At 42.6% G+C, this 18,591-nt stretch overlaps 1 protein-coding gene across 3 annotated transcripts in view; it reads left to right on the plus strand.

Annotated features, from left to right (window-relative positions):
• Positions 1-1,933: 1,933 nt before the first annotated feature.
• THBD (thrombomodulin) overlaps positions 1,934-18,591 on the plus strand; it is a 155,923-nt gene continuing 139,265 nt past the window's right edge. The window contains exon 1 of one of the 3 annotated variants that reach the window (XM_090285971.1): positions 1,934-3,682. In XM_090285971.1, coding sequence (XP_090142097.1) covers positions 2,243-3,682 — 1,440 coding nt within the window. In that variant the 5' untranslated portion in view covers positions 1,934-2,242. Of the gene's footprint in view, positions 4,710-18,591 lie in introns of those variants that run through there. The other 2 variants (XM_090285972.1, XM_090285970.1) reach the window with 2 other exon arrangements.

Below are 18,591 nucleotides of genomic sequence, written 5' to 3' on the forward strand. Positions count from 1 at the left end.
ACCAGAAGGACATGTTCCACCAAAGGCAGTCATAGTGAAGCTAGAACCCATACAAAAAGTGAACCAGCATGACGTGAGGCAAGACCAGATGCTTGAATGTCCTACAGCTTTTTTTTAGGGCTGGCAAACTCAAGAAGGCCCCATCCTTCGTTTACTGCTTTTCTGTCATGGTCTTGAAATTCTTAGTTAATTTGGCATCAGGGTGTCCTGTCTCCTTTCTTGTCTCATGCACCCAGACAATGTCCCTCCTTTCTGACATCTTTTAGTAGTGTCCCAGTGGGTGTCAGACCACATCTGCAGGCCTCAGGGCCAGATGCACCTGAGGCAGCCTCCAATGAGCAGGCTGTGCACAGGAGTCATGACCCCTGACAGCCCAGGCAGCCAGTCAATGTGAGGCCAGAGCCTGCCCTGCTTCCAATGGGAACAGCCTGACTATCCAAGCTGCTGGTCTTCCTTTCTTCTTCCCAAAGGAGTAGTCTTGCTTTTCTGGGGAGCTTCGGACCTGTTCTTCCAGATTCTGTGAGGGTGCTAGGGCAGCTTTCCCAGGATCTTGCAGAGTTCAGCGGGATGTCTGGAGGCTCTGTGGAACCTCCAGGCATCAGGGAGTGCAGGGAGGGACCAATTACAATGTCCATGACTCGCCCCCTTCCTCCACCATAGGTCAGTGAAATTCAGCCAGCAGATGCTTGTCCTTCTCTCATGAGGATGTCACCACACTTTCCTACTCAAAAGTCTGGCTTCTGCAGAACCAGGGAGATGTGACTTAGGGTAGGCCAAGGAATAGGTGTGGTTTCCTGGAGCTGAGTTGCATGCCCCAAGGGTAGGCCTAGGCAGTTCCAACACTCTACTCTTTCAGTCCATGTTTGAAGATCTCCAGCTTCTTGAGCTTTGTTTAGAGTTCAATAGCGCCTCCTCCTGGTGCTTTGGGTGGATGACCACAGCAAAGAGAGAGATGGTAAAGGGTGTTATTTTAAAAAAAGAAAAGGAAAGAAATTCACCACTGTCCTCTACTTCACTTCGTTTTGGACCCACGCCTCCGCATTCTTGTTGAGTAAGTAGAAAGGGTCTCGAAAGTGGCAGATTCCTATCTCCTTCTCCCTGCTCTCTCCACCCTGCCAGTCTATAGGGCCGGTCCTCTTCAATGCCCTTCCCCGCACAAGTAACATTTATATGCACCTCTGCTCCAGTCTGATCTTTCAGCCAAAAGGAAAAAAAAAAAATCCTTAACAAACCCGAGCAGGGTCCGCTTGGAACCAACAGTGCCTGCCAGCGAGGGCTCCCGTGCGCCCCTTCTGGGGGTTCAAGATGGACTACCCCTCTGTGAACCTGAGCAAAAACAAACCAGACTGGCTAATGTGCCACCGAACACGCCCTCCCCTAGAGACCTAAGCAGGAATTTGTCTGTCACTGCTTCTGCACGGTGACCTTGAGGCCCTGAAAGTATCCTGTGACTTTCTCAGGCGACGAGACGAGGTCTGGTCTTGGCAGCTAGCGTTTATGGGACCTAGGGCACACCTATTTTCAGAGCTAAGGCAGGGTTCAGCTCTCTCCTTGTGATTGCGTCTTTGTGACGTCCACATCCCAGACTGCCCCTCCCAAAGGCTTCCCCTTGGCGTACCCCTTTTCCCAGGGTCCCTCAGGGGCCTCCCCCTATCAGTCATTCAAAGCCCTCCTCTCCCTGCCTCTACTTCCTAGAATTCTGCAATACGAGTTGTCCTTGAAATTGGTGATAACAGTATATTTATGAAGAAAGAGAAAAAAGACCAAGAGATTAAGATGGGCTCTGAGCCTGAGAGCCCCAATGCTGTGGATGGAAGTGTCGCCTTGCTGACAGAGGTGGTGTCTGCGCCTGGCAGACCCGCCCGGGGACTGCCAACCGCCCAGGCCGAGTTTACTCCTCCGGGAGAGGGGATCCCAGGCTTGAGGGCGGGCACAAGGCGTGCGGAGAACCCAGTAATCCGAGAATGCAGCATCAGCCCTTCCCACCAGGCACTTCCTTCCTTTCATTTCCCCGAACCTCCAGGGAGGGAGGGCTGCGCTTTTATAAACTCGGACTCTGGTCCACCGGCATATCAAAGGCCGCTTCGCAGTGGCTGTGCTTGCGGCCCGATGCGTCGGCTCTGGGACAAAGGCGAACCTTTGTTGCCGCCAGCGCCCTGCACCTTTCAGAACCGGCCGGACAAGGAACCGGTCGCGGCGCCTGCTCTCTCCCAGGCTCCTGCACGCGTCGTGCCGGGACAACATGCTGCAGGTCCTGCTCCTCAGCGTGTTGGGTCCCGCCGCCCTGAGTCTCCCTGCGCTTCCAGAGCCACAGCCCCGTGGCAGCCAGTGCGTGGAACAAGACTGCTTTGCGCTCTTCCCGGGTCCTGCGACCTTTCTCGCCGCCAGCCAGGTCTGTGAGCGCCTGCGGGGACACCTGATGACTGTGCGCTCCTCTGTGGCAGCTGATGTCATCTCCCTGCTACTGAGCAGCGACGGCGGCGACAGCTCTCGCTTCTGGATTGGCCTGAAGCTCCCGCCTGGCTGCGGCGACCCGGGGCATCTCGGTCCCTTGCACGGCTTCCAGTGGGTTACGGGCGACAACCGCACGAGCTACAGCAGGTGGGCGCGGCTCCCCACTTCGCCTCTCTGCGGTCCGTTGTGCGTCTCCGTCTTGGCGGCCGGGGCTCCCGCGCCGGGAGAGCCGGTATGGAAGGAGGAGCCGTGCGCTGTGGAGGCCGATGGCTTCCTCTGCGAGTTCCACTTCGAAGCGTCTTGCAAGCCTCTGGCTGTGGAGTCCAGTGCCACGGCGGCCGCCAGCGTCTCGGTCGCCTACACCACCCCGTTCGGTGCCGAAGGCTCGGATTTTCAGGCGCTGCCAGTGGGTAGCACCGCCGCAGTGGCGGCCTTTGGAGTGGAGCTAGTGTGCGAGGAGAGGCCAGGAGAGGCCGAGGCCCACTGGGGCCGAAAGGTGCCGGGCGCTTGGGACTGCGGTGTGGAGAACGGCGGCTGCCAGCACATGTGCAACCGGAGTGCTGGGATGTCGAGCTGCCTCTGCCCCGCTGATACCGACCCTCAGGCAGATGGGCGCTCCTGCACCGCGCGTGCGGAACACTCGTGCGACAAACTCTGCGAGCACTTCTGCGTCCCCAACGAGGACGTGCCCAGCGCCTACTCATGCATGTGCGAGACGGGCTACAAGCTAGCTGCCGATCAGCACCGGTGTGAGGATGTAGACGACTGTATGCAAGTGCCCAGTCCGTGCCAGCAGCTCTGTGTCAACATACAGGGCGGCTTTGAGTGCCACTGCCACCCTGGCTACGACCTGGTAGGTAGTGAGTGCGTGGAGTCTGTGGACCCGTGCATCGGGACTAACTGCGAGTACCAGTGCCAGCCCTGGGGCAAAACTGACTACCGCTGCGTCTGCGCTGAAGGTTTTGCGCCCAACCCCCAAGCACCACACAAGTGCCAGATGTTCTGCAACCAGACTTCGTGCCCAGCTGACTGCTATCCCAACAACCAGGATGACTGCCGGTGCCCTGAGGGCTACATTCTGGACAAGGGCTTCATGTGCACCGACATCGACGAGTGCGACAATGACACCTGCCTGGGTGCAGTTTCCTGCAGAAACCTCCCTGGCACCTACGAGTGCATCTGCGGGCCTGACTCAGCCCAGGCTGGTACCGATTGTGACCTCACCAAGGTGAGCAGCGGTGACAATGAGGGCGGCTCTGGGGAGCCCCCAGTCAGCCCAACTCCTGGCACCACCTCAAATCCGTTGCCTGCAGGGTCTATACATTCGGCTGTGCTCATTGGCATCTTCATCTTGAGCGTGTCTTTGGTGGTGGCGCTTTTGACACTCCTCTGCCACCTGCGTAGGAAGCAAGGCCCCATGCAGGCCGTGCTGGAGTACAAGTGCGGGGTCCCTGCAAAGGAGGTAGTGATGCAGCACGTGTGAACGCAGCAGATGCCTCAGAAACTCTGAGGGGCCTCACTCCCTGGCCTCAGATGTTGGTTTGGCCTTTTCTTTCCTTCTGTCTCTCATTTCCCAGCCTCCTCTCCCAGCCTTACTCCCTGGCTACCCCAAAGCGTCTTAACTTACATAAAAACTGGAGAAGTCCCCCTATCCCTTCTTTCCTTGATTCTAGGAATAGCTGGTTAGGGGATAACCTTCATGTTGTCACCAGACTAGTGGACAGAGATGGCAATTTTACAATGAATATGCAGATTTCAAAGTGTCCCATGCTTTCCATGGGGCAGGAGGGGTGAGCATTATTGGTCAGTGGCCTTTGGGAAGATTGTGATTCAATGGACTAGTAAGTATAATTGTGTCATGGATGATGACTAAAATATTTACTTTTTAAGTATTTAAGACTTTTTTCCCTACCTGTATATCTTCATACCCAGTTTGAGTCCCTCCCTCCTTTCCTTCTGATCTCTCTCTCTTACTTTTCTTGTTCATATATTTATATACTCCAACTTGTCATGTGGTAACTATCTTGGTGATCCCCCCGCCCCCAGCCTTTTGTATTTATAAAGCCTATCCTCATTTTTCCTTCTCATTCCTACCAATTTTCCCTTCCCAGGAACTGGACTCACGCACCTGATTCACCCTACCTGTGTCTGACCCTACTTCTACTCTTAGCTGTTTGCCTAGGCAGAATTCTTATGTGACACAGGAAAAAACAAAAACAAAACAAACAAACAAACAAAAAAAACACCACACACACACACACTAAAAACAAGAATGGTGATGTGTGAGAGGCATTTGTTAACTTAACGTTGCTAGACTGTCATAGAGCTTAAACCCAAGGAGTTTTTATTTTTTAAACATTAAGCCTGGGCTTTATTATTGTTGTTGTTTTGATATGGGCTGAAATGTAATAATTATTAATATTATTATTAGTTATTTTTAACAGTGTTGAAATGTTCACACAATTGCTCTAGATTGAAAGAAAAAGGAAGCACTTTTCAGGAGGTAGTTTAAGAAAGTTTTGAGCTGCATGATTCATGCCAATTACTGTTTTGACTCTCACTGGTTTTGTGATGTATAAGCAAAGTAGACCCAGTTTTACTGTTTTTTCGGAATTTGGGTATTTGGGGATGGAACCTGGATGATGCCCAACGTAGGACCTCATCTTGGTCAAGCCCTTGAAAATTACTCCCACTTTAGAGGGGTCTTCTAACCTCATTCACTTGGAACTTGCTCCCTGGCAAGAAATGGGGGCTTTCTCCCTCCTCCTTCAGCAGCTGGTTAGAAATGCAGAAACTTGGGCTCCATCCCACTTACTCCATGAGCATCTGTGTTTTAACAAGATCTGCTGGGGGTTATTTGCTCAGTATAGAATTAGGAGAGCTGTTCCAGACAGGTTCCAACTTCTGAAATACACTAAATATGGATTAGTAATAAGTAGTAGGGCAAGTCAGGCCCTTTATTATCAAGAAACTGAGGAATTTTTATTTCATAGCTTTGCTTTCCAGTAAAAAACAAAAAACCTAGGTACACCCCTTTAGACATTGCTAAATAGAGTTTTTGGTTCAATAAGCTAGGAATGAAATTATGAATGAAAAAGTGTATCTTTTGTGACACAAAGATTTTCCTCTGCTATTTTGTAAACTTGGCATATTGTACATATTTATTTATTAGAGATAAACTACAACACGAAAAACCCTTGCTTATGACATCACATGTAGAAAATAAAGAGCAGTGTGTTCTTGAGTTGTGTGTCTGTCTACCTCCCCTCCTACAACCCCCTGGTTTACGTCATTAAACAAGGCTAGTGAATAGTGCAGACACCATGAATTGCATTGAAACGCTGCTCCACATCCGTTATTTGCCTCCATTTACTCATGGCATCATCTCTGACTTCTAAAGATTTTTTTCAGAGGCAACTGTTTTCACTGTAAGAAAACGTCATGTTATATCTGTGCACACAAATATCTGTTTTCCTTCTTTAACCATAACAACTTCATATAAAGGACTTGTGCCCTTGCATTTTAAAACACATTATTTGTTGGGATGAATTAAAGAAATAATCCTCCTTGGGGCATCTCTAGAATCTCATCTGTGTGTCCTTTTGCACATGGTTTAGTATTATATATCTGCTCCCTGAGATGCAAACACAGCAATCATGAAAGGGTCTTAGTCTGTGGCTCAAATTCAAACAATCATTTCTACATAACAAGGTCTCAAACAGTATTAAAACATTATAATTTCTGTTGATTAGAAACATGGTCTTTTTAACATATAAATCTCTTTGGCCCCTTTTTACGGCTTGGTGGAACTGGCTGAATTGCTGTGCTTTGAAAGTTTTCATAAAGCACAAGATAAGGAAAACTGAATTAATAAAATATTCAGATACTATTATCTGGGTAATGCTGAATTCCTTAGTTTTAAACCGAGTATTTTCTGTTGTGAAGGTACAGTTAGAGATTTCAACATCCATCTTGGATGAAGTTGACAGCTTTGGCATGTGAGTGGTGAGAAATGGGTGCTACTTTGAGCAATGCCCTACCCAGATAAGTGGTTGAGCAATGTTGCCCTTAGGAGTTTGGTAGATTAGCAGAATACCAAATTCAGTAGAAGGTACATATGAAGGAAGAACTCTGAGATGGGCAAAACACATACAAATAAGTTGTGCTGGTGGTCCAGGGAAGAGAGGGTACCTTACAAATTTGTCCTCACTACCTGGCTTTCCATTTTTCAAAAGAATCTGTCCTCAACTAGCTGTCCAATTGCCTATTCCTTTAGGTTTTCTTCCTCCAAGAAGGAGCATTTTATTAAGAACACAAGAACACAAAAACACACTTAAGACCCAGAAGCAAGAAATTTTTACTGGGGCATCTTGGACTCTGGAACACTGATGGAGTAGAGGCCCAGATCCTTCTTATCCTCCTCACTTTGTGTTACTTGGAAGATCAGCATGCCTATTTACAGGCTTTATTTGAACTTGAGATTCTCAAAAGAAATAATAAACCCCAGCTCTTCTCTGAGAAAGACACTAGGACCACATAAACAAGAAGTTAGTTAAAAAAACTAGCCCCCAGCATTTAAAAGAGGGTAAATCTTATGGAATAGGGGCCACAAGTCAACCTGTCTAATCTCTGCTTTCTTTTGATGTTGTTGGACATCCAGGACTAAAGGGAATTCTTAAACCTGAGCAAGTGCTGCATGGTTGTTGATGTTCCACAGTGGGCAGGGCCTAGGGGAGAAGGTCAAGGTGGTATTTCTGCATAAGTCAGAATTTATGAGTCAAATGGCTTTTTAGTCTTCTTTGGACCGAGTCGCTTTTCTTGGATTGGTTCAACAAATATTTATTGAGCAGGTTGTCTGTTCCTGGTATGACAATAGGCATCATGACAAGTCCCTGCCTTGAGAGGCTTACACTCTGGTGAGGGATACACATTAAACAAATTACTAGTGTTACAAATATGTAACTTAGAAACAGTGATAATGTAACTGAAATGCAGGTTCTGCTGCATGTTGCAATGAAAGCCAAGCTTGTTGGACAGGGGCTCGTGCAAAAAAGAAAGACGTTTATTCAGGTGCTGTGACCTGGGAGAATGGTGAACTCCTGTCTTAAAGAACATCTCTCCTTCCTGCTCAAGTCCATGGTCCTTATAGGAATAGCAAAAAGAAGGTTTTTCTTTTCTATCCAATTATCTTGCCAGCTTTTTGTGCACTTAAGTCTTGTCCATTCAGCTTTATAGCTTTTGGCTTGCTTGGGCCCTGTCTATTCATCTTTCTAGCTTTTAGCTGCACTCAGTGTAAGAAACTCTCCTTGTCACCATCTGAGCCAATGAGGGAGACACCCCAGTGATCCTTGACTGTGTATGGTATCAGGGTCAGTGGTGGGAGGCGGGCTGCAGGACACACCCTCAGGAAACCTGGAGATGTTACAGGCCTCAGCCGGCTGCCCAGTTCTGGACACAGCACCTGTATATCTGAGGAAGCTGGTTGGTGTCCATGCGGCACTCCTGGATCCTGGTGCACCTGCATCCTCTGCATAGCCCCCATGAGCCCTGCATTTCCAAAGTGGCCATGAAGGCCCACACTCCAACTGATGGTTGCGTATGGTAACAATTCCCCACTTCAAAACTCTGGGCCCTTGGGATCTTACAAGAGTAAATGGATGGAGGGCTTATCATCTGTACTTTCTTCCTGCTATCAAGGGGTATAGTCTTACTTATCCCTGGGGCCAGAGATTCTTGCTGTCTACTAAAGAAAGAAGTGGGTAGAGAATGGAGGAAAGCCTTTATGTGAGGAAGAAGGGTTTCTGTCTTTGGAAGGTGGTATAGGCAATACCTAGAGGATGGCACCACTGAAGTGAACCAGGTAGACTGCTTCATATTTCAAGAGATGCTCTTACAGATGGGTTCCAAAGTGAGACCTGTTGTGTAGGCAAGCAGTTAAGTATTTAGTGATGTGTATGCCTAGTAATGCAGGGGGGAATTATAGTGAAATCGGAAACTGGAGAGGCCAAAGGATCCCCATGATTTAATCCTGAGTTGGGCTTTGGGTGGCAAACCCAACAGCAGAATAAGTTTGCTGAGGAAACCACTCTCTAGGAAATGCAAAAAAAGGCATTATCAGTCCAAGCATGAGCATGAAGTGTCAAAAATAATAAAAGAAATAAAAAGTAACATGTTTTAAATCTAAAGGGGGCATTCTTAAAAGAGAAACTTGGAAGGATCTCCCATAAACTATTTCAAAAGGGTTTAATTTAAGCCTGCTTTGGGGCAGTGCCCTAATTCATAAGGCAATAGGAAAGTGCTTGATTCCATTCCAAATGTGTTTTCTGGCATATTTTTGTCAGTGTCTTCTTCACTGTATGGTCCATTTTGTTAGTCTTCCCCATAGATTGGAGTCTCCAAGATGTGTGTAGTTTCCATTGAATCTGTAATATCTGTCCTATCTTCTGGGAGATTTCTTAAGTCCAATATCACTTCAAAAGCTGTAAGGAAGTCCAAACTTAGAATTATTTATTAATTATTTTTTACTGGCTTCAGGTCTAAGTTTTATTCTGTAATGTGAAGCTCTTTTGAATTAAAGTACAGTTTACATACAATATTATATTAGTTTCAGATGTATAACATAGTGAGATTTTACATTTATATACCTTACAAAGTGATCACCACAGAAGGTCCACTATTCATCTGTTACAGTACAAAGTTATTGTGATATTATTGATATTTCCTATGCTGTTCTTTTCATCCCTGTGACTTATTTACATTACAACTATAAATTTGTATTTCTTAACCCCTTTAACCTTTTTGTCCTACCCCCACTCCTCAACCCTTTGGCGATTATCAGTTTTTCTGTATCTATGGGTTGTTTGTTTTCTTTGTTCATTTCTTCAGTTTTTTAGAATCCATACGTAAGTGAAATGATACAGTATTTATCTTTTTCTAACATATTTCATTTAGCACAATACCCTCTGGGTATATCCATGTTGTTGCAAATGGCAAGATTTCATTATTTTTCATGACTGAGTAATATTTCAGTGTGTGTGTGCGTGTGTGTGCATGTGCACACATGCATGCCTGCATGCAGACACAATATATATCTACTTCTTTATCCATTCCTCTATTGGTATACACCTAGGTTGATTCAGTAACTTGGTTATTGTAAATAATGCTGCAGTGAACATATAGGTACATATGTATATGTTTTTGAATTAATGTTTCATTTTCTTCAATGATCCCCCAGATATGGAAATGCTGGATCCTTCTTTGCCTCTTGTTGTATATCCTTATTTTAAAGTCTATTCTGTCTGATATAAGTATTGCTATCCCAGCTTCCCTTTTTCTTTTCCATTTTTATGAAATATCTTTTCCTTCCCTTTACTTTTAATTTCTATGTGTCTTTCAATCTGGAGTCTCATGTAAGCAGTATGTATAGGGGTCTTGATTTTTTATTCATTCAGTCACCCTATGTTTTTTCAATTGGTCAGTTTGTCAATTTCCATTTGAAGTAATTATTGATAAGTATGTACTTATTTCCATTTTAATTGTTTTCACATTAGATCTATAAGTGGTTGGTCTACTATCTTTACTGTATGATTGCCTTTACCAGTAAGATTTTTTTCATTAATTCTAGATTTGGCCTTTTCTTTTCCATTTAAAGAATTCCCTTTAATATTTCTGGTAATGCCAGTTTAGTGCTGAGGAACTCCCTTAACTTTTGCTTGTCTGAGAAAATCTTGATCGCTCCTTCAATTTTGAATGATAACCTTGCTGGATATTCTTATTGTAAAATTTTCCTTCTCATCATCCCTCTGGTCTGCAAAGTGTCTGCTGAAAAGTCAGCTGATAGTCTTATGAGTATACTCTTGTAAATAACTAGGTGTTTTGTTTTTTCTTTTTTTATTGTATTATTTTCCTTACCATTTAACCTCCATATACACCCTCCCCCCAGCAATCACCACACTGTTGTCCATGTCCAGGAGTCCTTTTTCTGTTTTGCTTGATCCCTCCACACACTAAGCTCCCCCTACCCAATAGCTATCCTCCTGCTTTATATGTGTGTGTTTGTCTCTATTATGCTTGTTGGTTCAGTTTGTTCATTAGATTCCACATATAAGTGAAATCATATGGTATTTGTCTTCCTTTGACCGGCTTATTTCACTTTGCCTAATGTTCTCCAGGTCCACACATGTTGTCACAATGGGTACAACTTTCTTTTTCTTTATTGCTGAGTATTATTCCATTGTGTAAATGTCCCATAATTGTTTTATCCACTTACCCACTGATGGACACTTGGGCTGCTTCTATATCTTGGTAATTGTAAGTGACACTGCAATGAACATAGGGGTACTTATGTTCTTTCGAATTAGTGTTTTGGGTTTCTTCAGATATATTTGCAGAAGTGGGATTGCTGGGTCAAAAGGCAGATATATTTTCAATTTTTTCAGGTATCCCCATACTGCTTTCCACAGTGACTGCACCAGTCTGCATTCCACCAACAGTGCAACAGAGTTACCCTTTCTCCGCATCCTCACCAGCACTTGTTGTTGACTTATTAATAACAGCCATTCTGACAGGTGTTTGGTGATATCTCATTGTGGTTTTAATTTACATTTCTCTAATGATCAGTGATGTTGAGCATCTTTTTATAGTATATTGGCCATCTGTATGTCCTGTTGGAGAATAATCTATTCAGGTCTTATGCCCATTTTTAATTGAATTGTTTGGTTTTTTGTTGCCCAGTTTTGTATGTTCTTTAAAATTTTGGGGTATTAACCCCTTATCACTTGTATTAGTGAATATGTCCTCTCATTCCATGAGTTGTCTTTTTATTTTGTTGATGGTCTTCTTTGCAGTGTAAGAACTTTGTAGTTCATTGTAATCCTATTTGTTTATTTTTTTATTTTGTTTCTCTTGCCTGGGGAGATATATGCAATAAAATATTCCTACAAGAAACAGCCAAGATTTAACTGCCTATGTTTTCTGTTTGCAAGAGACCCACCTCACATCAAAGATACACACAGAATAGAAGTAAAGGATGGAAAAGATATTTCATGGAAATGTAAAGGTAAAGAACCTGGGGTAGCAGTACTTATATCTAACAAAAAGAAAAAAAAAAAAAAGGCTATAGTTAGAGACACAGAAGAACACTACATAATGATAAAGGGAATGATCTTTACCATTTCCTTCCTTCTACTCAATTTAGGCTTTGCTTGTTGTTCTTTATCAAATTTCTTTAAGTGTAAATTTTGTTTGTTTGAGCTTTATCGTGTTTTCTTTTCCCTTGGAAATATGCCTGTAATGTTATTAATTTCCATTAGAATTACTTTCCCTGAATTCCACAGATTTTGGTTGTTGCATTCTCATTTTCATTTGTTTCAGGGTATTTTTAAATTTCTTCCTCAATCTCATTGTTGAAAAATTTATTGTTTAATAACATGTTATTTATCTTCCATGTCTTTGCGCATTTTTCAGTTTTTTTTAATTGTGATCAATTTCTAGTTTTATATTATTATGGTCAGAGAAGGTGCTTGATAAGATTTCAATTTTCTTAAATTTATTGAGATTTTTTTGTGTCCTAACAAGTAATCTGTCCTATAAAATGTTCCACGTGTACTTGAAAATTTTGTGTGTTCTACTGCTTTGAGGAAAAATGCTCTGAAGATATCAATTAAATCCATTTGATATATTGTGTCATATAAGGTCACTGTTTCCTTGTTGACTTCCTGTCTGGAAGATCTATCCATTTAAGTCAGTATGGTGTTAAAATCCCCTACTATGACTGTTTTTCTGTTGACCTCTTCCTGTACGTATTTTCATCAATATTTGCTCTACATAATTAGGCGCTCCTGTGTTGGGTGCATAAATGTTTACTAGGGTTGTATCCTCTTGTTGTATTGTTCCCTTTATCATTATGTAGTGTCCTTCTGTGTCTCTATAGCCTTGGTTTTGTTTTGTTTTTTGGATATAAGTACTGCTACCCCAGCTTCTTTACCTTTACATTTGCATGAAATATCTTTTCCCATCACTGTACTTTTATTCTGTGTGTATCTTTTGATGTGAGGTAGGTCTCTTGCGGACAGATATACATAGGTCTTGTTTTCTTATCCATTCTGATATCCTATGTCATTTTGTTGGATAATTTAAGCCATTTATATTTAAAGTGGTTATTGATAGCTGTGCATTTATTGCCATTTTATTTTTAATCTATTTTCCTGTTTATTTTTTCTTTTCCTGCTTCTTTTTCTTCTTAAAGCAAGCACTTCAACATTTGTTACCATACTGGTTCGGTATTAACAAACTCTTTTAGCTTTTTCTTGTCTGGGAAGCTCTTTATTTCCCCTTCAATTTTAAATGATAGGCTTGCTGGGTAAAGTAGCCTTGGTTGTATGTCCATGCTTTTCATCTCCTTGAATGTTTCATGTCAATCTCTTCTGGTCTGAAATGTTTCCATTGAGAAACCCAATGACAGTGCAATGGGAGCTTCATTGTAGGTAACTACATGCTTTTATCTTGTGGGTTTTAGGATTTTTTTCTTGTCTTCAAGCCTTTCTATTTTAATTATGAATAGTCTTGATGTAGGCTTCTTTGGGTACATCTTGCTTGTGACCTGTACTTCCTGGGCTTGTGTGTCTTTTTCTTTCACTTGTTGATGGAAGTTTCCAGTCATCTTTTTTTTTTCAAATAAGTTATTGATCCCTTGCTCATTCTCTTCTCCTTCTTGTATTCCTGTGATGTGGATGTTATTATGCTTCACGTTGTCCCAAAGGTTCATTAAATTCTCCTCATTCTTTTTTCTTTTTGTTGCTTTGCTTGGGTGTTTTTTCTACCTTGTCTTCCAACTCACTGATTCTATCCTTTGCTTCATCTAACTTACTGTTTCTTCCTTCCACTGTATTATTTCAGATATTGCATTCTTTATTTCTGACAGGTTTGTTTTCCATTTCTATGTATTTTTTCATGCTGTTGAACATCCTTATAATCGTTACTCTAAACTCTATATTTCATTCATTGCTTACCTCCATTTCATTTAGTTCTTCTTCTGGGAGATTCTCTTGTTCTTTCATTTGGAGCTTTTTTCTTTATCTTCCCATTTTGGCTGTTTCTTTGTGTTTGCTTTTATGTATTCAGTAGATCTGCAAAGACTCTGGTGTAGTCTATGTAAGATGTTGCCTGTGACTGGCTGTAGTCAACCTGTTTGGAGCTAACAGCGAAGGACAGTCTGTGGCTCTCTCTTCTTGGCCTAGGTGTGTGCAGAAAGCACCAAGCTGCCAGCTTTTACCAGCCTGATGGTGAGTCAGTTGAAGTCTCAGAGCTCCCAGATATCCACCTTAGTTGCAAAATTAATCACTGAGATAACTTTCAGCTGTACTCCTCAGAAGCCTTGCTTAAACTCCACAGGATGAGGTAAAGTAATTTCTGTTGATGAGGCTATTGTTTCCCCTGAGGCTGATGCCACTTGGAGGGGAGTGCTCTACTTGAAAAAGATGGCTTCTTCAATATGGGGAATGATTCATCATGGCAATACTGGCAGCTGTTCTTTCAGTTCTCTCCCCAGAGTCACCAGTCCCAGACTCTCTCCATGTGTCTTTAGACCATTCTGCACTCCTCCAGCCAGAGTCCAGGTTAAGTGGCAACAAAAGAAATTTTGTACATTGGCCCTTTATGAGGATCTCTGCATCTCCAGTCATCTCTTCCTGGTTGACAGAAAACCCACAGCATTTTCTGGGTTCCTCTGTTGGCTTTGGAGCTGTAAGCTGGGGAGCCCAGCTTGGGGTTGACTCCACAATTCTCAAGGGGAACACCTGGCCGCTGAAATATCCTTCTGGAACTTCAGCTGCTTCTTGTCTGTGTCCAGTCTTCCCTCTTGTTCCTCCTCAACACTCCCTATCAGTCTTTAACTTCTACAACTTACTTATAATGTGTTTTGGTGTGAGTCTCTTTGGTTTCATCTTGTGTGGGACTATGTTCTTCCTGGACTAGGATGTCTGTTTCCTTCACCAGGTTAGGGAAGTTTTCAGCCATTATTTCTTCAAATAGTGTTTTCATTCCTTTCTCTTTCTCTACTCCTTCTGGAACCCCTATAATTTGAATGTTAGCACTTTTCACGTTGTCCCAGAGGTCCCTTATGCTATCCTCATTTTTTAAAATTATTTTTTCTTCTTGATCTTCCAATTGGGTGATTTTCACTTTCCTGTATTCCTGATTGCCAAACCATTCTCTTTGTCATCTAATTTGTTGTTAATTCCCTATACTATATTTTTCATTTCAGTTGTTATATTCTTCAGTTCTGATAAGTTCTCTTTTTAAAAATAATTTTAATCTATTTGTTGGAGTTCCCACTAAGTTGATACATTATGAATGTTACTTGAACTCTTCATCTAGTAGACAGTTTACTTCAGTTTAGTTTCGTTTCTTTTCTGGGGTTTTGTTTTGTTTTTTGTTTGTTTTGTCTTCATTTTGTCTGTTTGTTTCTATGTATTAGATAGATCGGCTAAATCTTCTGGTCTTGAAAAAGTGGCCTTATTTAGGTGTCCTGTGGGGCCCTTATTTAGACTTTGTCCCACTTGTCACCAGATCCAGGTTCTCCAAAATGTGTACTAGTGTGGCTTCCTGTTGTGGCCTGGCCACAACTTCCATCGACACACTGTCAGCCAAGGTTGGTCTCTGGCCTACAGGCTTTGAGACCAGGCCACAAATGTTGCAGGCTCACTGGTATGCAGGGCAAGCCTTTGACATGACTGGCTGCTAGGCCCAGCCCCACTGTTGCAGACACACTTTTGTGTGCTGATGCTGAGTGAGGCTGCTTACAGATGTGCAGGGAAGGAGGCACTTTGGAGGGGTGCTATCCTAGGTGTCTCCTCAGGGAAACACCAGGGTGGGGTGAATAGTGTTAGCGTGGTTAATGGAGAGTGTCAGATATGATGCCTGCCAGTGTCATATCATCTAGGTTAAAGAAAGGGAGAAAACATCACCCACTAGCACCTCTGACTCAAGAGAAAGTTCCAACATATCCCTGTCCCTCCAGCACACACCCAAAAATTTGTCAACGTATCATCTTCACTTATGATCTAGGTGCTTTTCAAACTTCTGCTTCTGTGCCAGGACTCAGAAAGAGTGCAATACGAGTTTCCTATCAGCCCTTTGGCTCTCCCAGATATAAGCCTCACTAATGTTCAAAGCCAAATGTTATGAACCACTTCCTGGTTCAGGTCAACCAAGCTAAGGCTTGGACCCTTCACTCTTTTGGAACAGCCCCTACAGTTGTGATATCTCTCTCACTTAAGAGGCACTGCATGAGGAGTGGCAAGTATGGCAGGCCCTGACTAGACTTAGTCTCTACTCCTCCTACCTGTTTCAATGTGGTTTTTACTTTATATCCGTAGTTATAGAAAATCTGTCCTGAGAGTCTTCACGTGGTTCTCAGAGATAGCTCTTCTATATGTAGTTGCAGTTTTGGTGTTAATGAGAGGAAATGAGCTCAGGATCTTTCTATTCCACCATCGTGAACTCAAAGCCAGGAGCCTTGCTCTTGAATGCCAATTTAGCTTGTCTGTGAAAAGTCATTTCTTGTAGTTGATGCACTGCCTCCACAAGAAATGGGTTACAGGATTGGATTATTTCTTTGATTAGAAGTTTCACTACTTCAGTTGCCTCTCAGTTCTAGTGGGGTATGCCTCTACTCATCCAGAAAATGGGTGTATAAAAACTAATAAAAATTTAAAGTTTCTTATAGTTTTAGGCATCTGTATAAAGTCAACTTGTCAGTCCTCAACTGGGCATATCCCTTTATGTTGTACTCCCTTCCTGTTGGGGCACATTTTGTCTTAGAATTATTTTTGGTGCATGTCTGACAGGGTTGGATAATCTGAATGTTCCTTTGTGAATGAGGGTTCTTCAAATATGGTCTAATGAGGTCCATTAAAGCATTCCTTCCATAAAGGTTCCCTTCATGTAGGTGTTGGAAGATGGGATGCACTAGAGCTTCAGGGAATAAGATCATACCATGAGTGTTGATCTTCCATATAAAATTGGGGTCAGTGTTAGAGAATCCCCATACATGAGCCCTTTCCTCATCTTGTTCTGTGTAATGTAGTTTAAATTCTGACAAATATAGATGGGTAAACAAAGCCCCAAGAAGTGGTGGCCCTTGGGACTTATCTTGCTGCTCTATCAGCAGTTTGGTTTGCTTGTTCTTTTTTTGAGAACCATCCTTATAGCATTATGGCAGTCTGGTTCAGTAGATTTACTTCCTCTAGAAATTTTAAAATCTTTTTTGCATGTTTGATAGTCTTATTCCCCGAGGTTAAGAACCTCCTTTTTTCCATATTGCCCCATGGGCATGAACTACCAAGTAGGCATATTTAGAGTCAGTTGAAATTTTATCATTCTTTTCCTAGGTTGATTCTAAGGCTCTTGTGAAGCCTGTCAGTTCAGCCTTTTGTGCTGAGGTTCTATAACAAGGGCCTGGGCTCCAATTACCTTATCTATTGTGACTACCATGTACCCAATTCATTGTTAAATATTATTTATGAATTTTCCCTCATTTATTTATATATTCAGATTATCAGCAGCTTGTCTAATAGATCTACTCTGCTGGAATAAACTCTGTCAATTATTTCTAAGTAATAATATTGGAGGTCTGAGTTTGAGAGTAGGGTAGCTGGGTTTAAGGTAGTGCTGATTTTTAGGGTAACATTTGGGTTGTCTAATAAAATGGCTTGATATTTTTCCATGTGCCCTGGCATTGGCCTTTCTGTCTCACTGGAGTTAGGACTTGGCGTGGTACAAATACCATAGTAGGTTGCCCCAGAGTGAATTTTTCTGCTTCCTTTAAGATGTCACAGGTAGCTATTATTGCCTGGAGACATGGAGATCATCATTTTATTTTGTGATCTGGTTTCTTTGAGAGATAGTTGATGGATGTTTCCCGGAGTTTAAGTTAGTACCCCAAGTCAAATTCCTTTCTTTTCATGAACGTATAATTTGAAATATTTCTTTAAATTGGGCAATCCTAGTACAAGGACTAAATCTAGTTTTTCCTTCAAGTGTCAAATGCCATCTAACAGTCTCTCATCTAGTCAAGGAGTTCAGAGTCTAGTCCTTTCAATGAATTGTACAATAGTTTTGCTATAAGACCAAAGTTTGGAATCCAAATTTGACAAGGCCCTGTAATCCCTAAGAATCCACAAAGCTACCTCCAGTTTTCTGAGATTTTTATTGTAGTTATGGCTTGTTCTTGATTAGCCATCAATCTCCTAGTGCCTTGTTTCAGTTGGAATCCCATGTATGCCACCTCCTGTTTGTAAATCATAGCGTTGTGAGGTGATACTTTATATCCTCTTTTTGTCAAATGACTCAGGACTGTGATGGTGTTAAGCAAACAGTCTTTGTAACTATTGCTACCTATTAGTAAGTCATCTACATGTGGTAGAACAATTCCTAGTTTCAATGGAATGCCCTTCAAATCTTTTGCTAATATTTTCCCAAATATGGTTGGGGAATTCTTAAATTTTTGTGGCAACACAGTCCAACTGTATTGAAACATGGCTTTAGTTTCTGGATCCTGCCATTTAAAGGTAAATGATAGTTGAGCCTATTCATCTCTTGGGATGCAGAATAAAAACATCCTTCAAGTCTAGGAACAAAAATTTTTGCCATTCCTTAGAACCATGGTAATCAAAGTATCAGGCTTGATCACCATAGGATGAATGTCCTGGACACATCATTTATGGCCCTAAGGTTCTGTATTCATTAGAGTGAGGCTTTTTGAAGGCAAAATGGGATTGTTATCGAGATACTGCCATGGACGATTAATCCTGATTTTAAGAATTTCTGCAATACTGGTTGAATTCCTTTTAAAGGAGGTGTTGTTTCTTCCCTGGGATCTGTGCCCCTTTCACAGGTTGGATGTTTACTGCCCTACCTGATGTTCTATCAGCCCATATGGTTTGATCAATCTGTTCATAGCTCTTAGGTGGGAAGAGTTAAGCTCCAGGTATTTCCAGGCAAGTCAAAGCACCTGGAGCTATAGAGCATGTTCCAATGGAACTCCTAAATGTTGTTGTTACTTCTCAGGGGAAAAAGTTATTTGTGCAGGCATTTACAACAGAAATCTGATGGCTGCCTATGGTAACAATAAAAAAT

Source organism: Furipterus horrens, unplaced genomic scaffold (assembly GCF_987537825.1).
Source record: "Furipterus horrens unplaced genomic scaffold, mFurHor1.1.pri manual_scaffold_8, whole genome shotgun sequence".
In the NCBI taxonomy this organism is placed as follows: domain Eukaryota; kingdom Metazoa; phylum Chordata; class Mammalia; order Chiroptera; family Furipteridae; genus Furipterus; species Furipterus horrens.